The sequence below is a fragment of the Cataglyphis hispanica genome, chromosome 26, assembly GCF_021464435.1.
Source record: "Cataglyphis hispanica isolate Lineage 1 chromosome 26, ULB_Chis1_1.0, whole genome shotgun sequence".
NCBI classification, from domain to species: domain Eukaryota; kingdom Metazoa; phylum Arthropoda; class Insecta; order Hymenoptera; family Formicidae; genus Cataglyphis; species Cataglyphis hispanica.
The window spans coordinates 733,707-760,201 of record NC_065979.1 but is presented as its reverse complement, the minus strand read 5'-3'; the positions used below and the strand labels follow the sequence as shown (position 1 = coordinate 760,201).

At 34.9% G+C, this 26,495-nt stretch overlaps 1 protein-coding gene across 3 annotated transcripts in view; it reads left to right on the top strand.

Annotated features, from left to right (window-relative positions):
- The window catches only part of LOC126858604 (basal cell adhesion molecule-like), an 84,346-nt gene that overhangs the window by 18,643 nt on the left and 39,208 nt on the right, over positions 1–26,495 (top strand). For 2 of the 3 annotated variants that reach the window (XM_050609082.1, XM_050609081.1), the window contains exon 3: positions 18,587–18,662. The exons of the other annotated variant lie outside the window; for it this stretch is intronic. In XM_050609082.1, coding sequence (XP_050465039.1) covers positions 18,587–18,662 — 76 coding nt within the window. The remainder of the gene's footprint in view (positions 1–18,586; positions 18,663–26,495) is intronic. 3 annotated transcript variants of the gene reach the window in all.

The following is a 26,495-nucleotide window of genomic DNA, read 5'->3' as shown; positions in this document are numbered from 1 at the left end:
ATACACTCTCGCGTTTCCAATTAATTTCTCTACTTTCTTTCGACCGCATTCCTTCGCGCGGCAAGACGTACGTAAAAGCGCTGGCGAAGCTCTGAATTAGTCCGGTAAATGTATTCCTAGCGTTATCGCCACAATTGTATATATTCCGGACCGCTTTCGGAAAGGGCGAGGGAGGGAGGGAGGGGGGAGGGGGAGGAGGATAATAGCCTTCACGTCGCAAATTGTACCCGACGAAGAAATAAATCGACGAACTTACGGGCCAGTGGCAGCCCGACTTTTCCATGAATTTCGGAGCAATTTCGTTTGTCTCGGCAGGAAAATAATTTACGCTTTTCGCGACAAATCCTTACCTCTCGTCGCGGCTACTGCAGCGTCTGTGTTTTTTTAAACCGACTCGGCCAGCGCGAATTAATTTCGTCTCGTTTTTCTAGTCGCAGACTTTGTACAGATTTTCATTCTGATTGCGACCAAAAGCATTTCCGTTTGTCATTTAAATTTTTCGGTGCGTCGTGTATAAGATACACTTGAATTTCTTTCACACAAACTCGATTACACGATTCCCTACATCTCGCCACACTAATAAACGTATCGCGAATTCACGTGGCTTAATTAAATCAGATCGTGCAGTCTCGATCGAATTTCTGGTTGTGTCAATTTCAAATTGTGCCACTTGAATTAATTATCTATCGATTGCAAGACATCTCCGCAGTAAAATATATGTAGGAGAACGCTTTTATAAACTTGTCTAAGTTAAAGTAAATAATAAAAAAATTTATTTTACGTAGAAACTTTCTGACTAAAGATAAGTTACGTAATTTTTATTTTTAATATCTTTACTCAATTCTACTTTTATTTATTTTATATATTCTACACAAAAAATTGAACTACATATTTTTTAGATACATACATGCTTAATTAGAATCAATTAGAGTTGCCTCTGCAAATATAATTCTCAAGAGATGTGTTTTATTTTTTCACATAAGCAACGATTCGCCGGAAGCTAAGTTGGCGTGCAAAGCGGTCTCGCGTTACATATATATTCGTATCCCGGTGTAATTAGGAATAATATTTCCCAGTGCGGAGACCGCAACGACGAGAAAAGCGTAATGTTGGAAAAGATGGCCGAGAGTGCAAAAGCATGATACATAAAATGTAAATTTCACGCGTTCTTATTTTTCCTAGTCGCGGCAACGGCATAACACTTTTTGCCCACTGTACAATGCACCAGACAAATTTAAATCTACGGCCGAACAGAACACGCGGGAACATACTTTAAACCCTTCGTATAATTACTCGTAACAGGATATAAACGGGAGCTCTAGCTGGTCCTTAGTTATCTATGCTGCATCCGACTTTGGCGTATCTCTCTCTCTCTCTCTCTCTCTCTCTCTCTCTCTCTCTCTCTCTCTCTCTCTCTCTCTCTCTCTCTCACGTAGCTGTATTTAATTTCCATGAAAATTGTTACATATGCGTCTAATTACCGGGCCGGATGACAAAAAGCATTGTCCCGCTTGCGTAAAACTACATCTGTCACGCGATAGGCGCTTTTACGCAATTCTCTCACAACACATATCTGCCAAATTTCTGCAAATTGTCAGATCGTTAAATATTAATGATACAACAGCAGGAGCAAACTGCCACTCGTTGAATTCAAAGTTATCTCACGAGTGTTATACATATACATATAATGCTCATTGAGCATAAGAGAATAAAATAAATAATGAATTAAATACGCCGAAAAAGTCGATTCATTTTTCCCCCTTGATTATTTTTGCGCTTTATTGTCGCACGCTTTTGGTCGTTATATATATATATATTTCGCATTAACGTCTAATTTGCGACTCGTTTTCCCATGTTTCGTAACGGGAAGAATTCACATTATGTAACGAGACAGAAACCCGTTTTCAAAGAACCACTTTTGTCTGGCATTCCTGTAACGTTTCACTGAATTTTTAGGGGTGTTCCGTGATTTGCAACGGATGCGAGAAATTTCATATTTCATGAGAGCTGGCATACGGCACACGACGTGCTATCTTTTCGCTGCAAAAATTTACCTCTAGAAATGCTTCATTTACTTGTTATTTTTCAACTAAAATTATTTTTACAAAATACGAGAATACTATTGCTAAAATTTATGAAGCGCAATCACCAATCTTTATTAAGACAGGTACAAGTAAGAGAAATAACATGAAAGCTATTACTGATGCCAAACAGAAATGTGTAAAGGATAAAATCTGGCCATAGTCCAGAATAGACGAAGGTAAAACATTATATATAAAAGAAGATTATTCAGTAATGCTAACGGAGAACATATATATGTAATTGCAGAGTTATAGGAAAATAAAATTTTATAGATTTTACATTTATTTAAATCTAAATTTTATAGATTTACATTTATTTAAATTATAAGATATTTCTCCATTTCACGATATTAAAGTCTGCGAATAACATCCTTTTTTAATTAGAAACTACGACATTTTTATAAACAATATGACACACATTTAATCCTGTTTTTCTATATACTTTCTATAATAATATTAAGATAAATAATATGACAATGATGATAACAATAGCAAACATGTGATATATTACATATTACTATAACAGATTGAAAATGATATTGATATTAATTACAATAACAATGAGGATACGAGCATAAATTGAAATTTGTAGATTGTTATAATAGATGATTACAATAAGCTGTTAAAGTATGCTTATTCACTGATCGATCAATGTTCATATCATCAATCGAATAATGTATAATAGTATTTATAACGTAGTTTAAAATTTGTGAAACTAAAATTCTGTGTTAGAAAATACATATGTTCTCATTAGCATTACTATCCGTAACCGCAATTCTTTTCACCTGTTATCAATTTAGATAAGAGTTTAAGTTGAGAACTTTAAAAAGTCGAATATAGAAACTATTTGTTTCGCATTAATTACGGTATTATTAAATATTATTGATAATGGAATTTATATAAACGCGCGCACACAACTTTTATACAAAATCCATTTTTAAAAAAGACATATTAAAATACTGATAATATTGTTACCTTTTTTTTTCGCGATACTGATTGGTTATCTCGACAATGCACTAAACATTACTTTATATCAATAAAAGCTTCGTCATAACTGAGCCACACATTTGATAATTTAAATATTAATTGAGTGTGTAATTTTTAATTAATTTATTTTGCAAAAATAGGAAACTAGAATTAATACGTAAGTAATTATACACACATAACATACAAAATATGTAATTATATACACATACACATACAAAATGGCGCGCGCGTAGCGTGCGTTTATAGTATTCTAGTACGAATATAAAACATACACATTCGTTGCAATTCTCTTGTTTAGTCTACGTTTTTGTTACATGTGTGCGTATATGTTATCAATTAATCTATAAATTATATTATATTAAAAGTGACGATCATAAATTGATAAATATATATTCTTTATGAGAAATATTAATAAAAATTAAATTTTACGTAAAATGCAATAATAATTTCAAAATTATATTTTTTTAATATTTTGTATGTTTTCTAAATTCACACACACACACACACACACACACACACACACACATACATAATATTAAGATTTACTTTAAAATTAATAGAGAATTGATTTATCGGAAGTCGGACTAAGGATTATCACAAACGTATAGTATATCTCTGTATTATCAATGATAAACGCGATATTACCAATATAGCCGTTCTCATAAGCATCGAGCAATATGTGCTAATTTACCACATGATCCTTCATTAAATATTCAAATGTATTGAACAACGTTGCTTGGTGATATCCTGTATGAGCGATCAGTGACGCAGTAGAACGTTGCACGAAAGCACTCGAAAACTTGTCCTCTCTCATAGTTGAAAGCACTCGAAAAGTCGTGCGGCTCTACAGCAAAAGTACGATCTCGACTCACACGACAATGTAATATCGCCCTTCTTTGACAGGCGCGAAACTTAATCACGCAACCAACGATGTTTTTCTCTTCCTTTTATTTTAGACACGCGAAGCGTTTTTACTATTTTCCACATGATTGTATTGTCGTCGTCACAATAACATTACATGGTCGGAGGGTGCCCATCTTAAGCGCCATGGTGATCGGTGGACCGTGGCTTTCCGGATTTTACAAGGAACCTCCGCCGTGTTTTCATGGTACACGCGACACCCTCCACAAATCACCTGAAATCGCCAATTTAAGGAAACAGCCACGAGAATTCGAATCTTCTCAGCTGCACGTACCGAGGAATGTAATCTGGCGAATGCGAATTCTCAGGGGAGATAGCTCGTAGGTTTCGGGCTTTTAAATCGCCTCTTTATAATGGTTGTTTTGTGATACATTCTCCCTAACGATTCGGACTTTAAAAAATATTAAAACGCCGAGGAGACGATAAAAAAGCCCACATTAATCCTGTGAACCCTCTTCATAAATAATGGGAAAAGATATGTTTGGATAAGGATACTGAAGTATCTCCAAATTACAATATATGACTTGAATTATCAATAAACGAAATGCTTAATAAATATTTGCTTACATTTTCCATGGTTTATGTTCATTAAGCTGCTTCTATTGATTCCAGTGATTAACATGATCTTATTGTGCGATATATATCTATATCTATATAAATATATATTTAATGTTAAATTAAAAATACGTTAGGCACTTAATTCTAAAATATTATAATAAATATTAAGTATAATCTTATATAAAACACACAGATTGCTTCGATAAAACTTGTTATAATCGCGTGAGAGTTCCCAATTTCATATTTTCAAAGTTTATCAGATCCGTCGCGGAACTTTCTGGTGTGACGATTAATTTATTCCTCCTACCCCGTGCCATCAAAGAGGCTATAGTACTTATATTGTGACGAAATAATACTTTTTTACCATCGCTAACCGCCGCAACCTTATTTCTTTCGTAGATTTCATCGTCAGTGAAAATAAACGCTTTCCTTTTTCTATTTCTAATGCTTTTATTTTTGTTATTTCTCGTTGAAACTGCGTTTAAGAGTCCGTTTACACAGTTGAAAATAGTCGGTCATTGTTTACAGTTTATTCCTTCTCTTTCTGTCTCTTATTCGTCTCTCTTTCTTTTTCGCTATTATCACGGCAAACGGAAGGGTTATACTTTATCATTCTTGGCGTCCTTATGCGAAGTGATCTAAGCACACAACTTGATTTTTTTTATTAAAAAAATATAAGTTGATTGATTTTTTTAAAACAATTTAAAAAATAATTGTACAAATTTTAGTTAAATTAAAGTTTTTCTATTTCTTAAAAAGAAGAAAAGAAATTTTTAATAATTATTAATATATTAATATTAAAGAAAATACAATAGTTTCCATTGATTTATTTATATATATTAGACGCATTTTAGACATTATTCATCATTACATATAAAATTATATAAAATAAAAGAAAAAATATAGTCTATACTGACATTTTTATATATTTCTCTAATTTTTTGAAAAATATTAAAACACATATACATTTCTCGATAAAAATAAAAAAACATGAATGCATCACCATTATTTTCCGACAAACTTTAAAAGATTTGAAAATTATATACCGAGAAATTTCACTTGATACTCTCTTTCTTTTTTGTTCTAACACTGAAATGTTGGCGTTAGTAAGTTGATTACATCGCAAATTTTTACATCAGTTTTCGTAAAATAAGAAATTATTTGCGTTTGCATTTTCTTTCACATAGCAAGTTTAAAGATACATGACTAATGTCTTCTGCAAAAATTGCAACTTTTTTCACGGTTAAAATATATTTTGAGTTTTCATAATCTTTTGCAATTAAATTTGCATTTATTACCTTAATATCATAATTATTTTTTATTCTTCGTTAATCAACAAATTTGCACTTTTGAATTAATATAATATAATTATATCATAAGCACACACCTACACATTCACCCAGATACACTATTAATATAACAGTGTTAAAGTATTTATGTAGTTGTTGCAGGAATAATCATTAACAACTGATCGGTCGACGAAACCTACTATTATGGCTGGAAATACGAACCTCCTCATCAATTACTTTTCTCATAAATGTTTCTCTTGCAGTGGAGAGGTGCTGCGTTATCCTTGTCTGAAAGAATGACACATGAAACGTGCTCAGCGTAACCAACTTTTGTGTTATTCCGTACGTGAGAAATATCCGTATTGTTTTGAGTGCATAAAGTAACATAAATGTAATATAAATGGACCTCAATTTAGCAATACATCTTATCTCTCTGTGCCCTATAAAAAATGTAGAGAAATTATTTAATAGCTTGGCCTAATATATTTATTCCGTAAAACTATAAAATTTGTATCGCACAATGTTGTTATATGCTTAAAGCGCACGGTTTTAACATAATTTGCAAAGCGTTTTGATCGCAGCAACGACGAAATGCGATTATCGGTCGTGTTATACGAGCTCGTTCGAGCGTTTTCGAAAAACGCCAACCCATGCGACAACGAGCGCACTCGTGCCGCGGTAATTAATATTAATGCCGGGCTGCGTTTCGGCTGAGTCAGCGACAGGACGCACCAGCAGCTAGCACGTGACGACCGCGCCGAGCCGTCTCGACGCACTAGTGGCATGGGTGTCGCGGGGGCACCTGAAAGAATCGATAATCATAAAGCACGCGAAAAACTACCGGCTCGCTCAACGGAGGTGGAACGCCCTCGCCTTCGATGTTTCCGTCGTCGCGTAACACCTCCCTGCTTCCGTCTCCATCACAATAGCATTGACTTTAACGGGCTCTTTACGCACCCGAATCAGCATTCCATCTCCCTCCCTCGTGGAAAGCACAACGAAGAGAAGGCGCGCGCTCGAGGGTGAACGCGTCTGATGGCATTATATATGTGAGTTATATAACCGGTGCGGTTTATACTAGAGAGAGCCATCGACCTTCCTATCCGCCTTTCCCTCCTTTCTCTGTCCACGTACAGCTCTGTATAGTTTCTAGACCGTCCACGTCGGGCGAGCACCGAGGGCGCGAAATAGTCACGCCATGAGCCGGAAGTGACCCTTTCCCCGGATTCCGTGCCCGGTCCCGCCGGGAGTCGTAAAGACAAAAATCGGGACTCTTATCACCGGACAAATTTATCACCATAACTACTGTAGGTGTGTATGCGCGTGCATACATATACAAGAGACATAAATGAAGCGAGGTGACTTTATCCGACAACTGTATGTCCAGTCGTGGGCAACAATTATCTTTTCGTATGTTCCGCTAGCAATAATTAGTAAGGGCGGAGGGAAGGAGGGGGATGAATCAGGGAGAATGGAGATTATGCGAGATGATCTGATTAAGTCAATTTTTTCGATTCATTGAGAATATTAACAGATTTCTTATATATCGTTTTCCTTGCTGCAAAAATACTTACACGTGTCTTCTGACGATAACTATTATCCTTAATAATTATACTATATATAATACGTAATTTTTTTTATAGATAAAATAAAATAAAATTTAAAAAAATTTTTTTATATTTTACTGATTGTTTTACATTTTTTTTTTTTTTTGAATACGTGAATAGTAAAATACTCTTATGATTTATAAATGTCCATTAATTGCCAAAAACATGATTAATTGAAAATGATGATTAAAAATTAACAAGGGATTGATAAGAAGTGACTAAGAAAGAATTAATAAAGCTTAAATAGTAAGAAGTTTCGTGATGAACAAAGTATATTTGGAATTCAATTTCATTAGAAGAATTTTCTCTTTCAACTGAGTCTTTCAACTGAAAAGTTTTTGTTTTCAAATATTTAGATGGTGGCATTTAAATTCCGAGAGGAGCAAAGCGTGCGGCAATTCGTCAATGTCAAGACAATACGGCTGCCAGTATGCAGTCGTGCATGTACGTATCTTAGCGGCGTGTAACGAAACAGCGATATTGAGTTTAGAAGTAGTTTAACCGCGAGGGAAAGTTTCTCAGATAGTGATGCAGCATATATTGATCAGTGATATATGGCTTCAGTCTGCATTGTGATCGTTGTATAAGAACACCAATTTTTTTTCGCTCTTGACGCGCGATATATTTCATGCTGTTTACATCTTATATTTCAAAAATCTGATATTCAATTAAAAACGCATCATCTTATTTTGCCGGAATCTTGAAGTCTTGAAATAATTTATTAATATATTTTTAAAATTGAAATTATAATGTGAAACGAGTAAAAGAGCAATTATTAAAAAAGAAATCAATTTTTTAAAAACTTAAACTTTTTTAAAAACTTTGTTTAATACATAGATATTTTATTATTAAGATTATTAAATGAAAATAAGTAAAATTAACGAACAGTTAATTATTAATCATCTTAAAAGAGGTTGTGAAACAAGTTGAAATTTTATTTGCTGAATTTTTTATATCCTTGCAAGCTTTTAATGAAGACTCTTTGTTATTTCAAACAAACGGCGGAAAATCCGGAATGTTAACATGGAATTTACATGAGAAGAGTTTTAGAAACTTATTTCCGTGATATATGCGATTATTTCGACAAACTGATGAAATAATCGTATGGAGATTGTTATTCTATTGCTTCTATCCGCGGAGAAGCGCGAATCTAGACATCAATTTAAAGTCGCATCAGTTTAAACTTTCTGCGGTTGAATGTCTAATTATTCGCTCGTTTCCGCGACGAATAAAGGAGAAATAATACTACAAATATCGCGTTTCTCTCGCAAATGTCTGTTATTAAAGAGAGAGAGAGAGAGAGAGAGAGAGAGAGAGAGAGAGAGAGAAAATCATACCAGTATTGCAAGTAGTATAACATACATATTCGACCCACGCGGTTTATATCCGCGTCGAAAGGAAATGCAAACACTGTGGTTAATATCTATGCTACGTGTAATAACGCGAACGATCGGCATTTGTTTCTATTCTCGTTTTCACGATATTACAACGATTGTGCGCGCGAGCTAGTTTAAAATTTCAGGGACCTAAATAGAAGAACAGAGATAGTGAAATCTTGAAAGCCAGAAAAGAGCCAGAGTAGAGAGTAAAGAGGCTTTATTATTTATAGATTATTATTTACTATGAGCTGCTTATATTGATAATAAAAAAATTAAACGAAAAACATGATTATAGAGATATATTTATTTAAATTAGATTGTCACGATTAGTGGAAAATCGCCTTTACTGCTCTCCGCTAAATGCTAATACTCGGCTTGCCTTCGAAAAGTCACCGCGATCTAGTGCTGCGAAAAGTGTACGCGGGAGAGCCGTGAACTCTTTTCGTAGTGCTCTGAATCGTGCCCGAGAGAACGGAGATTTTTGAAATAGCGCGAGGGAGGAAAACGGGGGAGAAATGTATCGCGTCACGACTGTTGTCCCCGGCGCGACAATTAAACTCGGAGATTATACTCGCGGACCCCCATCAGCGGTACGTCGTATCGTTATAATGAAAACGTTAATGTGTCGAGCATCGCTCTTCCAGTCACGTGAAGCTCATCTGAATACGATAATGCTCGGCCGGCCATTGTCTTACCGTGTCCCCGGCCTTACCTTCTCCGAGACTTTAATTCCGAGTGTATATACATATATAAGGAGCGCATCCGCTACATGTAGCGTGACCAGGATACGAGTCTCAACCTACTCGGACAGGGTAGTACGGCTTAAGATAAGAGGATTGTCAGGTACTTCTCTTTATTGGGATACAATCTAGTTTGTGTTAATCAAACGCGATCCCGCGGAAAGAAATGGACTTGTCATTGATGGTGTGAATTATCAAATGTCACCATCGCGCTGCAACGTAAAACTGCACTTGCCGATGTAAGCTTGGTTGAGACTATGAGCGCGTTAATCATAAGAGGAAGGTGCGAGGAGGAAACTAGTATTTTTATCGGTGGTTTTGTTACGTGTCCAATTCTGCAAACATCGCGATTTTAGAAAAGGATTATGGATCGTGCGCGGTCGAATGTCTGTAAGTCGCATACTAATATTTCCACCAGTAATTTAATAATATATCACTAGTGAGACTTATTATTTAATGGCCGAACTTTACGCGGAATTAATGTACAAACTTTTAGTCGGCGGCTTATCTCGCGCTCCGCTAGGACGTCATATTTTGTTAGCCTACGGTAGCTAAATGCTTGAAGACGGTTCTGGTCTGGGATGATTGGAATAACTATGTAGTATATTCGGGGGCGAAGGAAAATGGAATACGTGTAAAGTTTGTTTGACGTGAGCACACGTCCGCGAAGAGTTAGCTGCTCTCTTGCGCGATAAGTAGAATAGTCTAAAACAAACTAGTATATCCGCGCGCACGTTGAGGCACTCATAACTTTTACCGCCTGTCCTCGGGCAAATTATTGTGACAGAATGATAAGCGTTCGGAAAATCAAATTATCCGGGCTAAACTAAATATTATAGTATAGCGTATACTTTAACATTTTATCGGATATCGATATTGTAATTAAATCATATTTATCTTTTATTATTATAATTTTGAATTCTTCATTATTATCTGATTACATTATTCGATTATGTTCACTTACATTAGATTATTAAAACCATTTATTAAAATTATTTATTAAAATTATTTTTTTTTTTTTCGATCTGTCTCGTCAAAATACATCTTTCATAAAAAATAATTTTAATCCATCTTTAACAACTAAAATTCATAAAATTAATCACGTTTAATTATCATGTGGGAGGAAAAGGGAAGGAGGCACTCACGTTTCATAAATTGGCAAACATTTGCTGAAATCTAATGTGGTAAGATACGGTGGAAGCTGAGCTACAATAGAACTCGCGTTTAGCGTGGAAGGGGGAGGACGAACGGATATAAAGGACTTCCACGGTTAATTCCTCCTTTATCCAAGCTGGAAAGCTTAACCGTTCGTTCCAGCGCAAAGGAGTTTGCGGTATATCGCCTAGAAGCTGAAAGCGACTAATTATTTTTTATTTCAACCACCGCGCGGTCGTCCAGACAAAGGTTCCTATTGCTCGTCGCGCGAGCGCGACAATTTTATACGCGGTTCTTCCGTTATCTTCTCCCCCTTCCCACCCCTCCATCTCACCCGTTGTGTATTTTTACATTACGTTCTTATTCCTTCGTTAATCTCTTGCATTCCAGACAGAACTACTTTAGACTGATTTTCTTTCCTCTGGTTTTTTTTCCGATTTGTTAAGAAACCGTCCGAAGCAATTTCTTTCAAATTAAATCTTTCCTGCAGACCCACAAGTAATCGCGAACGTTATCCATATTATGATCAAATATCATCATTGCAGAAGATAATATTTTTTCTCTTAAAAAGTATGATCATTTTTTATTTTCCACTAATCTATCGATCGCAATGTATCAGAACATAGAAGTCTTCATAATTAAAGGACGCAAAATTTATTCCAAATGAACTAATGTTTTTTTTTTATTTTTATTAGTTTATACAAAGAAAAAACGAGAATTTTACAGCGATCGAGTTATATACAAGAGGTCGAGACAAATATTTCTCTAATGTAGCTATGATTTATTAAAGGATGCATATGCATATATACATTCCAAAAATATATATCTTAACTTTATATATTCAAAATTGAGATCCAAGATTTGAGATGCTAATTCGTTAAATGGAAAAAAAATTGACGATGATGTGAAGAAAATTAACGCTATTGTTTTAATTCAAAATTGAGATTCAAGATTTGAGATGCTAATTCGTTAAATGGAAAAAAATTGACGATAATGTGAAGAAAATTAACGCTATTGTTTTAACTGATATATATATATATATATTAAACAAGTATATGCAAGTCCTGATGCAGCTGTTTCGTCAATTAGTTGCTAGTAACGCGAATGACAAGGAGTAATTCTGTTTTCTGTACCGGATGACATGATCGCGCGAGCAGGAGGCAAAGACGAAGCGCTTGAATGCCGGGAGTCAAAGACAAAGTGACTATTATGCACGCGGAAAACGTCGGTGAATTATTCAGGGCGTTTTTCTGTTATATACACAGGAGAGATAAAACAAAGAACGGCGATACATCAATATCCCGGAAGTAAAGTAATGCTAATATTTTACGGTCTACATACGGTATAATTGTTATATAAATGCTTTCGATAAATAAAGCAGTATCTGTATATCGAGATGTAAAATAATTGTGTAAAATTGTTCATTTTAATTACATATTAATATATTAATATAATATAATGGGGAGGAAGTACAAGAAAACCAATCAGCGAATTCAGAGCAAGCTCGTGAAACGAAATTTTCGAAATGAAACAGAGTTCCGGCGTAACTATGGTAATGACTTTGCGCAAAAAAATGGTACGGACAAAAGGGCACGAAGGGAAAAAGCGTGTGCACGCGATGAACCGGCATGACGACGGACCGATAGCTCTGAAAAGCAAGGGGCCTCGGGGCGGATCGCACGAAAACGATGACGCGCAGGCGAGTATCATCGATTCGACATCGTAACTCGTTCGCCTCCGAGTAATGGCGCAGTGCGGTAAATTCGCCAAGGAACAACAAGCGTTTGGTTTGACTCGACAAAAATAAACGATCCTATTTTATCGTCGCCGAAAGCGATGATGGTCCAGTATCGTTGTATCTAGCCATAATTTATCGATTTGCCGAGGCAAACTAGATGATCATGCATCTGACGCTGACCCAAATGGTTTCTCGATATTTATGACAATAAGTTAAGTGACAATCAATGATCTTATTAAGAATTTGAATAGTTAAATGCTAAATATGATATTTATAATAAAAAAAAAAAATAAAATTGTATATTTGTTGAAAAACAAGATAACAATATATAAAATAGAACACATAAGATTAAAAAAAATATTTTAATTTTTTTTCAAAAAAAAAAAAAAAAAACGTATAGTTATGTCTCAACATTCTTTGTACATTGTCATCTTCTTATTAATTATTATATCTCATTTGTCAATTAAATTTACTATCTTAAATATTAATTTAGTGCTTTTAAATAAGCACAAAATTAAAAAAAATTTTTTGTTGAGTGATTCAGAATATTATTTATTTGACATTTAGTTGCCATTTGACTTTTGCCCTATAATTTTGCGATCCTTAGTCGATCGCATCTCTTTCTCTTCTCTCTCGTTTAGCCAATTGAAAGACAACGACGAAATGACAGGCTACACAAACACGTGCGCGTGGCACGAATTAATTAAAACTCAGCAGGACGAAACGCAGCAGCGTCGCATCGGCGCTGACTCACGGTGTTCCCTTCGTGATAAAGGACAAGGAAGCGTCGTTATTAATCCGCGTAAAATTAATGTCTGCTTATAATGAATTTCAACTTCGTTCCGTTAAAGCCACCATAACGCGGAGGGCCGCTCTGTCTCTCTCCCGCTCTCGATGCAACGCCCGAAACGCGGGCACTGCATAAATTAAAGATACCTCGGGCATGCTCTCGGCTCGCAAGAACTTTTAACGATAGCGCTTTTTTAGGTGCGTTATTATGCCGCGCTCTTAGATAAGTCAGTATTAAAATAGAACACATGAGAGGCATTTCTACATTCTCTTGTCGTTCCTATATGCGCACTTCCTCTTCATGCGCACGTCCTTTATGCACAGATATCGTACTTTATGATGTGCTCTCATTTCTAGATTTAGTACGTTATAACACCCATATTTTCATAGAGACTTTATTAAAAATTTTACAGTTCCACATTTTCCGCCAAATATGAAATATGTTAAAAAAAATATGGAATACAAGATGACTTTGAGCTTCGTGATTGCACGGGCTTGCCAGATTGCGCGAAGTTTGATAACAAATCCTGATCGATAGCAGATATTGTCCATAAATTCAACCACAAAGCAGATTGCGTGATTTCGTGCTAAAGTTTAGGTAATATTATTAGATTCTTGTACGAATAGAGCGATAGAAATTCTTATTTCAAGAAGAATTTATGAAATCTTGTTGATAGTTATAATTGTCTACTCTTTTTCATTCTCAGGAACATTATTCTTTTTTTACATAATACCGTATGTAGAATAATTATACAAAATTGAAAAAATAAATTAATATAACTATTCATATAGCGAATAATACATGTATATTATTTTTTTTATAAGTTTTAATTATTATAATTTGTCTCTGTATGCATGTTGTGTATACATAAATTCTATTTAACAGATTTTGAATATTTATTTGTATTTGTAATTTATATCATCATTATTTTAGAAATATTATTAAATTTATGAAAGATAATAAGTAGAAAAATAATAAATTTTTTAAACGAATGTTTGTATTAGCAGAAAATTGTTGAATAAACTTACATTCTTGCCTCTCTTTATTTCACTTTTACCAGCTTCAAAAGAATGGTACGAGAAGGCTGTCAACAGAAGTTACAGCGAAATTAGCCTGTCATATCCTCAGAAATAGCATTTCCCACATTGTCTAATGCAAGAACAACATAACCCGCACTAACATTATTATAATATATAGTCCGCGCGAGAAGCGTGTTTCTTAACGTCATTTAGAGCAAGAACAGGTAGTTCCCGGGTTACATTAACTGATAAAGTGGCATTGTTCACGTAAGTTACTAATCCACATGAGATTGTGTGCGTCTCGTGTAAAGAAATATCATTCTCTCTCTTAACGAAAATGAAGATTTGATAATAAGATTGATGATAAGATGAAAAAAGTCAACAATAAACAGAATATATTATATATAAATATACACATATATGTGTGTCTATAAGAATAAATGCAACAATGTAAAATATCTCTCTCACGACTTCAGTTTTAATGAACAATAGTTTAATTAATTTGAATTCAATTTGTATTCTGCAGTATCGATTTTTTAATAATTTTAAAATATTATTACATATACACGCGCAGGCATACACATACATATTCCCTCAATTTTTTTTCTATTAAAAAATAAAACTTATAGTACAAAAATTGGATCTCTCTTTTTTCTATATTTTTACTCTATTACAAGCAATCATCATTTATGATTTTATTACAAAGAAATAAACTGTAAATTGTTAAACATTCTTGATGTAAATTTTGATAGAATCATTAAATCATCGTAAATGGAGATCTTTCGATATTCGTGATTGTGGCCTCAAACTTGGCGAATTTTGTGAAGAGATGACGGCTACTGGTGGCTATGCAAAGCCGAATCCCGATGCAATTAATTCTCAGGCTAAATCGAAGCTCGATCCTCTCGATGGAATATAATCGCAGTTTCTCGGTCGGCATCAGGACCAAAACTGACTTGTCGAGAGCGAATCGAGATCGCTTATCTTGAAGCCGCAATTCGTGTGATTCAACGATCAATTCCGGAACATATACCAGAAATGAAGATTATTGTAGTAGAGACGCGCTGCGAAACGAAAATCGGCGACGATCGGCAAGACGCAATATTACTGACCGGCCATCGCGTTGTCCGCGATTAAGCTGCAGTTTAATCGGATATCTACGAGTTTTTTTTTTTTTTGCACTCTCGTCCGATGCAGCGATGAAATCGGGTCACTTCTCCTTCCGATCTGCGGATAATAGCGTAACGTCGCATCGTTAACGCGGAACGCGTTCGTTATTTCCCGTTTGTCTGGTTGCAATCGTGTCGACGCGTTGAATTTTATCCTCGAACGACGATCACGTAGACGAATAACCCTACGTGCACATTTTGCTTTGCACAAATTGCTGTCTATTGAACTAGTCGACTAGTTGCTTTATAAAATGTTGTGTAAAAAAGAGTATTTAAAGAGAGAATTATATAACGAAGATTAATTGCAAAATATTGAGACTCGAGAAAAGAAGAACGATTTTTTTTTTCAGATAATATGATTCATATTATTTGCATATCACGATGGAAATTTTATGTAGAATTTATTTGTAGGATGATATCAAAGTTAATCTTATAAATGGTTAAGAAAACACGGTAGAACAAAGAGGATTGCATCGATTTTCACTGTAATGCCCTAAAAACCACACACAATGTGTTACAGTGGTGTTGTGGGCAGTTCTCCCTTATCTAATCCTCTTAGGGTGATCTCGAAACTCGGATTTGCCTCGGACCTAGATCACTTGCAGCTTGTTTCTGACAGGGCATAACAATTTCCACCGAGATGAACATTACTAGTTTACTTTGTGAGATATATGCAGAATCGAGAGGCAGATGCAAGTCCTTCTCCACTTATTCCTCCCCATCTCCAATTACGAAAGCTCGCACGTTTCCGCAGAAAGTTTTGGTTTGCTTGACGTTTCTCGTGCGCGCGTTGCTGGCTAAACTGTTTAGACATATCGGTAGAACGAGCGAAAACTTCCAAGTGACGTACGAATTTTGGTACTTACCATGTCAAATAGACCATGTCGGAAGCTCGAAAGGATCGACAAGCCAACGAAAGGGGAAGACGATAGATGTTGCAGTTTGCGAATCGTGTAACGAAATCGATTTAGTCGATAAGTTAGAAAGGCAATATGATGTACATGTAAAATGGATATCGATAGTAATTAAAAAAGGAATGAATTTTCCCATATAAAAATTTTTCGTTTATAACTTTGAGTGCATGATAAAATATTGATACTTAGATTTCGAGATATTCCATTCTCTTTAAAATTCATGAAAATCTATTTTAACCGTCGGTTTATCCTAATCAGTTTTTCATTTGGCGGAGCGACCATAAAATAAAACTTGTTACTATCGAAGACTCAATCTTTTGCTATTAACTTAAATAAAATAGAAGCTCACACTAAACACATATTTCTCACAGACATGCTTTGTCAATAACGCGTGTAAAGACACAAGTCTTTATTTTCCTTTATTCCGCTTTTTATTCTACACGTAAATATAGCCTTCGTTTTATTCCACCAATTAATATATGTACAAAATTATCGTCTTACGAACTATCTACGGGTTACGTTTACGAATACAAGAATGTAAAACGAGAGAAGACTTGGCGCGTCTGGAATGTTTCAGTTTTTATATTTAATCTGGTACTAAAAATGCCAGCTTGTTTCTGTCTCGGAATTCTTATTCTTAACTTTTTTGCTTTGCATTTCCGTCTTTCTGACGACGACGATGACAAAACGACGACAATGACGACAGAGTCAGATACCGACCCTATTAGTCCTCGTATCATATACTTATATATATCACATGTACATTCTACTACGTTAAGAAAAATACAAGAGTTGAACTTATTGTTAGATTTCTATACGGCTGCTCGAGGATTTTTCTTTACTTTTAACTGACGAGAATAGAAACGTGTTAGGAATATCGAATATTGAAACAAGAAGCAAAGAATTTAATTCAATGTTCTATATAAAGATATTGATTTTACTCGCATATCATCTCTTCAATTCTTTTTGAGGTAAAATACTTGACAAAGAACAATTTGCAGAAAAAAGAATAATCATATGTCAATAAATATATAAAATTATATAATTTTTACTATTTAACTGGACGATATAATTATTAATTTTTATTAATACTTATATTTTTCCATGAAAATTATATAAATATCACTTAATATCATAAAAATATTTTTTTTTAATTATATAAGATTTTTATATTAATATTTCAAAATGCAGTTCGTAAAAGCTTTATTTACGTTTTTGGCTCATCGAGCATATCAAGAGAATGGAAGATAAAAGGGGAGATAGGAAATAGAGGATAAATCACGCGAGAAAAATATCTTAATAAAGTCTATCCTCTATTATTTGAGCATCTAGTGCGATCTACTTCCAATCCTATGGATCATCCAATCGGGGCACAATTTTTCAAGCTTTGTCGACCCTCGTCACTATTGAAAGGTCGACGCGATACTTCTTTGCGAAGAGATCCGCGGTAGGTCGAGTAACCATAGTGCCGCTTTTTTAATGCCTCTATTGTGCGCTTGGCAGTGGGTCAAGAGATTTACCGATTTAGGCGTGAAAGAAAGCGTCTTGCATTTGAAAATCATCTCCATTGAAATCTGACTACATGCCGGTAGCGAATAGTATTAAAGTAGCACTTGCTCGCAAGAGTTCCTGACGTGATCTAACTAACAAAAACCATTGCAAAAGGTCTTTCATTATTCTTTACATGTTTCAAAAGTGTCATAGAAAATACTGCAAAAGAAAAGAGAATAATACATTTATTAGATTTATTAAGTATATAGAAATGTTTATTTTTGATATACAATTTATTGAAACTTATATATTTTTAATTGATTGATTTTTAATTTAATTGATATATTTAATTGATTTATGATTTTAGAAACGGATATTGTCAAAATTAAGAAAGGTAGAGAAAAATATTTCAAGCACAACAATTTTATCGAAAGATTTTTATATATATATCTATGTAAACTTTGCACATGAAAATAGTAAAATTTCTTTGTGCAGACAAAAAGGAATTATATTCCTCTAAATTATGGTTATATGTAAATATATTTATAACAGAATCATTTTAAGTTGCTTTCAACGAAGAAAAGTATCCGTCCTGTTATTATCAGTACTATAATCGAACACTCGGGAAATCGTTGCCTAGCATTTCCAACGACGTCGCATCGATAGCACCCCCGGGCGACGACGTATATACTCGCAATTGACATTTATGTGATCTCATGCGAGCTCTTTCTCTCTTTTTCTGTTTCAGTCGCTGCTCTGAAGATACTTAAAATAAATGTCCCGGCGTACATCCTCAGAGGCAAGACAGCGCTTCTAGAATGCAGGTGAGAATGTTCGCCATATAAGCCATACAAACGTCAACTGCTTTTTGTGCGCGCAAAGTGGTCATAATGTCGGCAATCGTGCGTGCACTTGTGTCAGATTATTGCGGAGCTTTATCACGACCGTGGTATCAAGATTTTATCTCATAATGCCATACACGTGCTTTCAAATCAAAATGGCTCTAAAACCATTTTTCTTAATATTGGCTTAATCGGTTTAATATTTGAAATTGTATTGCATATAATATTTTATATTGTTGCATATTTCTATTGTATTTTTTCTACCTACAAGTAAATAATCTTTTATACTTTCAAAAATATCTAAAATCTATCACAGGATATCTCAATATAAGAACTTTAAAGCTGCTTTTTTTTTTTAATTTTTATAAAACGATTTTCTTTATACAAGCGAATTAAACTAAACTTAATTTTTTGTTATATTTATGACTCACGCAATTTTCAGAATTATATTTTTATTACAAGTTATAATTTTTATATGTTATATAATATTAAATTAAAAAAATTAATATTATAATTGACATTAATTAGTTAATAGAAAAAAATCACAGGTACTTTAACAGTGCTTTAACAATGTGTTTAATTTATGACTGCATACTGAAAAAGAAAAAGATTTGATGCTCTTTTAAGAAAATATTAAACAGTTGACCAGCTCGTATTTATTATTTCTTATATTTTTCGCTCGATTTCTCTTTCGATAAAGCACTCAATTATGAAAATATCAGGGAGAATTTTACTGTGAAAAGTCAAAGTCTCTTGCCTGCTTTTGTTGATAAAGCACGTAAACACGATCGTGCTAAACAGACGCGCACTTCCAAGATATGTTCCGCGAATTATCGATCGATACACACTCTTATTTTATACACAAGAGAGATAATGCGCATCTCGTCGAAACAAGACGCTACTTCACCCTCATTACATAATTTCTGCATTCCTCCTCTCAGAGCACCTATTCCTTTCTCGCTCCGGCACATCCTCCCTCATTATTCTCTCCAATTACAACATCCGATTTTACGACGACCTAACAAAATCTCGTTCAACGAACTTTGTTAAAAATTCCCGACATCTTTTTTAGATACTTGTATTAGGTAAAAGTAATTTTTTGACTGATGAGAAAATTTTTCAAAAAATTTGTACGCGAAATTTATGTTGAAGTAAAAAAAGGAGAGAGAAATAAATATAACTTTTTAATATAATGAAACATATAGAACAGAAAAGAAAATGTATGATATTATATAGTTGGATTTATAACTTCCTTTCAGATTGTCGGGCTTGCATAATTTGCAGCGATTGTGATTACGTTAGTTTTGCATTCAGTAATTCAATGGATTTACTCGATTAATCAAGTTATATATCTACGTAAAGAGGACTCTGAAGGCTCGTTTGATCAGTTTTGAATGACCAACCTGTAGCAGGATTTCTCGCAATAGCGTACCCGCCGCTATATAGCAACGATAAATGACCGGTTCGGTGGCGCAGAGCTCGCTAAATAATTCGTCGGGGTATACGGACCGCACAATAAAACCGAAGTATCGCGGCATAATCACTAATGTATATCAACCCGGTTCCAAGCCAACGGGCGTGAATTCTCTATATGTATGCGCAGCGCGCAGAGGTGCGGGGTGTGCGTGTGGCGAAACCACTGTTCGTTCGTTACAACGCAAATGGTAGATCGTAATGAAGGACTAGACCTCCCAGCGGATAGTAGATTTTACACGTGCGCCGAAAGCGAAAAACCATACTACCACTGTTGCATCGACAGCACGGATACACACGGGCGTACAAATTCTATTTCCATCTGGAATTATTAAGACCGGGGCGGTAATACCGTAGAGAGAAGAATACGTGGGAAGATCAAACGAAAAATAGAAGAGAAAAGCCGATGCGGAAAATCCGGTGGGAAATGTGGCCATAGAAGAGACAATATGAAGGAAGACGAAGCCGTTTCTCGCATTTACTCCGCAAAGGTAAATCGTGTAAGCGAAACTCATAAAGGCATCGGTAAGAAGCGAAGCAATAAAGTACGTATCGAGTTTGCGGTTAACGTTAAAGGAAAACGATAAATAATTACAAATAAAAGCAGACTAGAAAAAGGAGGGAGCGTGAAACGAAGGTGGGAAGGTGGTGGTTGAGATGCTAGCAGGATCGAACAACGAAGAAATCTCGATACTCTCTCTCTTTTTCAGTCTTTTCGTACTTTATTTATTTATTCGCCAGAGCGCGGAGATGGGTCCGTGCGGGAAAACTTCTCGCTCTTTCTCCTACGATGTCCCTTCCCTCTCTCCCATTTCTCGCCAGCGACTTTCTTCCTGTTCGGAAAAAGATGCCCCTCGATCCCTAACTCGACCGCGAGAGTCGTAACTCTCGCGAGATTTCTCCGCGTAAGTTCTTCATGGACGCTTTTGGACGGCTGCCGTACTGCCGCGCGATCGTTTTCTTTAATCTTCCGATCGGAATTCCATCGCCGACAATCATGGCTGCTGCTGCTGCTGCTGCTTGATCTCCGTTGAGAGAGAAAAAAAAAATGAAGGAACAAAGATGCAGAGAACGAAAGAAACAGCGAATCGTTAGTCAGCAAAACTCGTTTCAGTAGAACGATCCGAATATAGTCAGACGGAGGAAGGAAGGAAGAAAAGAGAGAACGTGGAAAGAAAAAAAAAAGAGAGAGAAACGATTCGGCTGCCTAGCGAAAAGAGAGCACCTTGAAGGTCTTCGCAGGGTCAGCCAACGACCATGGATTTTCCACTCCTCTGCGTGCTTTTCGAATATACATACATGACAGATCGATTTGCCCCGTCGCAGTATTCGCGATACGAATGTACAATAGTTCGAACGTGCCATTTGCACAGCGCGTGTATTCGATTTAAATAATAATATAAATCATAATAAATTGTCGGAAAAGTCAGACAAACAATAGAGAAGTTTGCAAAATTTTCTTATCCAAACTTTTATGTACTTTTTATTTTCTAAATTACTTTTTATATCTCTTTTACGCTGAATTTTTTATGTTCTTATCCATTAATTTAGCGGCACATTTTAATTGGTTTCTTATATACAGCGATCGGTTTTTTTTTTCAAATATAATAATTAAAGATCATATTAACTAATAAAGATCATATAACATTATTATTATCCATGCAATTAGAATTTTTACTGCACTGATCGCCAGCTGTCAATTTATAAGTCTGACCCACGTGCTTTAATATATTTTCATCTTTTCCTATCCTTGGATCGAAATCAACTCGGCCGCCCAAGTCATCCGTTAGATGGATAGTAATTGCATACCCTAAGTTATCACGAAATCGAAGTTTCTTCCGGTAGGAAACGACAAGCTTCACGGAATCTCTATTAGGGAAGCTCGATCGAAGTGCCGCGTGGACGTATACTGTCTAGTCTATGCAAGAGTTGTGTAGTCACCGTGTTTAGTCTCACACAAACGTCCGCTCACACGGAACCGCGGAGTCACCTCGAGCGGAAGATAATTAAAGTATAATTATATACCTTGGCGAGACATGGATGAAGAGATGGGCGGATAGGTGTAATAATGTTTAGTCAACACATTGTAGATTTAAACGTCGTAATTGATGCGGTACTTAATGATTATTACCAAGAATATAATTAATGCGAGAGATACTGCTGCTGTAAAAATATTTTAGAAAAACTCTTTGTGTGCGTGCTTTCACTATTTAATAAAGTGTATGTGGATTATATATAATGAAAAAAAAAAAAAATATTGAACAGTTTAGGGATGAAACGTATTATTTTGAGTTTCTTAAGAACGTTTAATGAAAAAATTTGCGTGTATAAAAAACTATTATACATTATTTAAAATAAAAAAATAATATAATATACTTTGTATTTTCTTTTTTAATCGATTAATCGGGAGCTAATGAGAATTTTGGTATAAATGTTAATAATAGATGGATAACATATGTTGACAAATTATATTGCACATAACATTCTAATTTTTTAGCAAACTTTGTTCATCCTTTTTTTACGTACAGCCATAAAAATATAAATAAAAGAGAAAATTTACGATTTTTATATATTATTTTAGATACAGGAGAATATCAAAAAATAATATTTAATGAAAATTGTTAATATAATTATTCAATATGTGGTGAAGAAGGCACAATTTTGAACGTGAGATATTTGAATAATAGGGTTTTTTTATATTAATTTTAAATAAAAAACTGTCTAATCTTTTGTCTAAAATTATATTTATTGGAAATTATTTATATGCATGTATTGTTCGCTTATAGAATATTTTTTTCTGGAAAATGACGGATTTTTATTTCAAATTGACATGGAAAATATTATTTAAAAATATCTTTTATTCACTAGCTCTTCGTTCTTCTCTTCTATTTTATGCCAAGAGAGATTATCTTGATATATCTACAGTGCACCGAAATTTGAACTCGCAGATTTATCCCCGCATAGAATATGAATATCGTCGCTTTGACTTTATATTTAATGCCAAGATGTACACCGTCGGACTGTGGAGCTCCATAAATTCGGCTTCGCGGAGTACTCTGCCATGCGTCGCAAGGAGCGAAACGCATGAAGAGCGATGAGCTTGCCCGAAACTCGGCAAACCGTTCGGTAACACGTCGATTCGATGACCAAGCCGTGAGTTATTGGATTTCAAAGTTCAGAAGTAAAATTCGTCACATCGACCGCCGGCGAATCGGGCAGTGTACGCGTGGCACGTACCGTCGAATTGACTATTGCACTTTGAAACTCAATAACTTACGAACGCGAACCGGCGCGCGACGCTGCGATATTGAATTCAAACTTTCCTGTTATTCTTATATGACGGTCGATTTATCTTGCTAAAAAACATTCTCCCTTAGACGTCTGCGGTATTAAGATTCGCGCGCGTGTAATTCTCAAATTATGTTTTCGTTCAATTAATTCGCCAGGCAGATCCGTTTATTTCACTATACACGCGCACACGCACACTTTAAATTTTATATTTAATATATATAATATTTATTATATTTTAAAAGAATTTATTTATTATTATACATTTATATGGATAGCATGTTAATTTATGGATAACAGCGACGGTATTTCGAAAGGCTCGACAGAATTTATGCATTAAAGCATGACGCGGATACTTGTTTTGCGCAAATTCCATAAAATATGGCACGCAGTGTCATTACATGTACGTCGTATGAGAAGCACTTTACGTTAATCTGTACCATACATATGTCGTGCGCGCTCCCTGCAATATATCTTTATTTTTTGATAAAGACGAGCGCGAGAACACGAGATAAATGTATCCTTTTACTTGAAGAGGAACACAATGCGATGTGTTTAATATACTTTTATAGTTGTCGAAAATCCTCCAGTGATATTTTCCAAGATATCGTCGGTATTTTGGGACGCGATTGTTGTTGTAATTAACATCTTTATCGCGCGCAAAACACACTCGAACGGCTGTCGTATTGCATGACGTTGGTTTTCGTTATTCGCCGCCGAAACGGGTATCGTATTCGCCAGAGGAAACAATATGCTTCCCACGTAACATCGTAAACGAAACTGTGAGAGCGCGCGAAGCGCCTGCAAATTGGAACACACGCTTTTTCCACCATGTCTCGAGAAATCGTGGAGAAAGTAGAACGAAGCGTCGTTGCCTCCCTTCGATCGACCCCCTCACGCTTTTACCCTCTTGCCCTCTATCGCCGGCCGCTCCCTAGAGTACGTGGCTCGACGTCGCATCGACTATCGTATAAACCGAGACACTTGAGCTTTTCAACCTGCTCTCTGTCATTTCGCTACATTTTATAAGATATCCGTACCACCTCACGCGTATTATTGTGCTTGTCTCCGCGGCACTTTCAGTTCGATGTTTTAAACGAACCCGGAGGAGAAGGGGAACAACGACTGCATCGCGAACATTAATTGGATCCTACTTGACTCAGACAGCTGTCAAGGAACTCGTAATTGAATTTCTGAAACATTAATCCAACTGGCACGCCGATCCAGCGAATGAAATCTTGAGACAGCAATGAGAGAGAAAGTGAGAGAGAAAGAAGAAAACAGGTGGAGATAATCGCGCCTGGTTTTCCCTTCCTCTCCCTGGTCTTCTTTATATAATCTGTTGTCACGTCCAAAATTTACAATTGATATCATTCTTTTGAGCAGAGATGAATAATGTGATTAATTATGAGTACAGGAATAATTGAATCGTTGAGAGGATGTATCTTGATGAATCTTAATAATCTGCAAAAATATGTACAAATAAAAGCTTAATGTAAATTAATTTCTCTGCATCATTATTCTTATAAGGGATGAAATTTTGAGGTTTGTATTTTAAAGAATCATTAATCAAATAGATAAATTTTCTATTAAACTTAATAGAAAATTTAATAAAAGATAGTTTCAATGATTAAATTTTGATAATTTTTTTATTTTTTTTTTGCACAAAAAAAAATTATATAATTATTTTGTTTAGTTGTTGAACTGTTTTTTTTATTTTAAGGAGAAAAAAAAATGAGTATCTTTTATTTTTTTGAAGTGCACCATGTTATTCTGTAAAATTACTCTTACGACATTTTATACTAATTCTTCTTTCTTCTAGAAAGAAGAAATATGCACTTTGTATTATGGCGCTACTTTCCAGCCTTACTTTTTTTTTCCTTGTAAAGTCTTGATCCTACACTTGGCTGCGTATTAAGGCGATGATGTTCAATACAATAATATTAAAAGTGACAAGTTAGAAAAAGGGAAACGAAGGAAAAAAAAATTTCTACGGATTATATCTCTTTCATCCCAGATTTCCATATTTTGATTCTTGATTTATCCTTTTATCATTTTTCATTTTATTTTAATCTATCATTTGAGTGCAGATTTAAATTATCATTAATATAAAAAAAATTGAGTTAATTCAGGTTTCAATAATTTTATATTTTATTTCATATTTTCTCTAAAATAATTTCTGTTATCACGAGTACATATATATATATGTGCGCGTGTTTGTTTGGCGTAATGTAATTCACATTGATTCGATACGTTTAATTTAACTGATGAGACTTGTATCTTCAATGCGAAGATATACGAGTCTCCCTTGAGGAAACGCCCACGTGCTGTACTTTGAAAATTATTTTGTCAAATGCAGAAACTTCTAGCGAGGAGATCTATTGCGATATTGACGTTTTCCTTCTCCAAACATCAAAGATAGTAACGAAGCTTCTAGATTTCTGCATAGATTTTGCAAACTTGTACCTGTAATATTGTATGCTTAATTAGGACTTTTGAATCGTGTTACATTACGTGCGGATACTTCGGAAGGACTCTTGTAGAGAAAGACGCCGTCTCACGTTTACGTAACCTTCGTAAAAGATATCGGATGGAGTAATTTAGCGCTCGTAACGATCGATACTGCGTTTAATTTACTTAAAAGCTATTATCTAAGAATTTTTAATGAACATTCGAAATAGGAATATTCTCTCAATTCGCGTAAGATATACATATTTTTGTATATCTTGAGCAAAATGAAGAACTTAAAATGCATAAAGTATATCGAGATGAGAAGACCTCTTTTGCAGGGAAATTACCTCTTTTCCAAGAATTACTGGAATATTTACCGAATCTTTCATCTTCAAATCATCAAATATGCACATCTCATAGATGTGCATACCATATAGACCATCTAACTAATTAAATCACGCAGAATCGAGGAATTAGGTCAATAATACCGTCTCGATGGGTAATCAAGGATAATTGAAACAGAAAATACATTAAACGAATAAATCCTTTCTTATCCATTTGATAATGATCAATGCATCGACAATTGTTATCAATTGTCGCGAA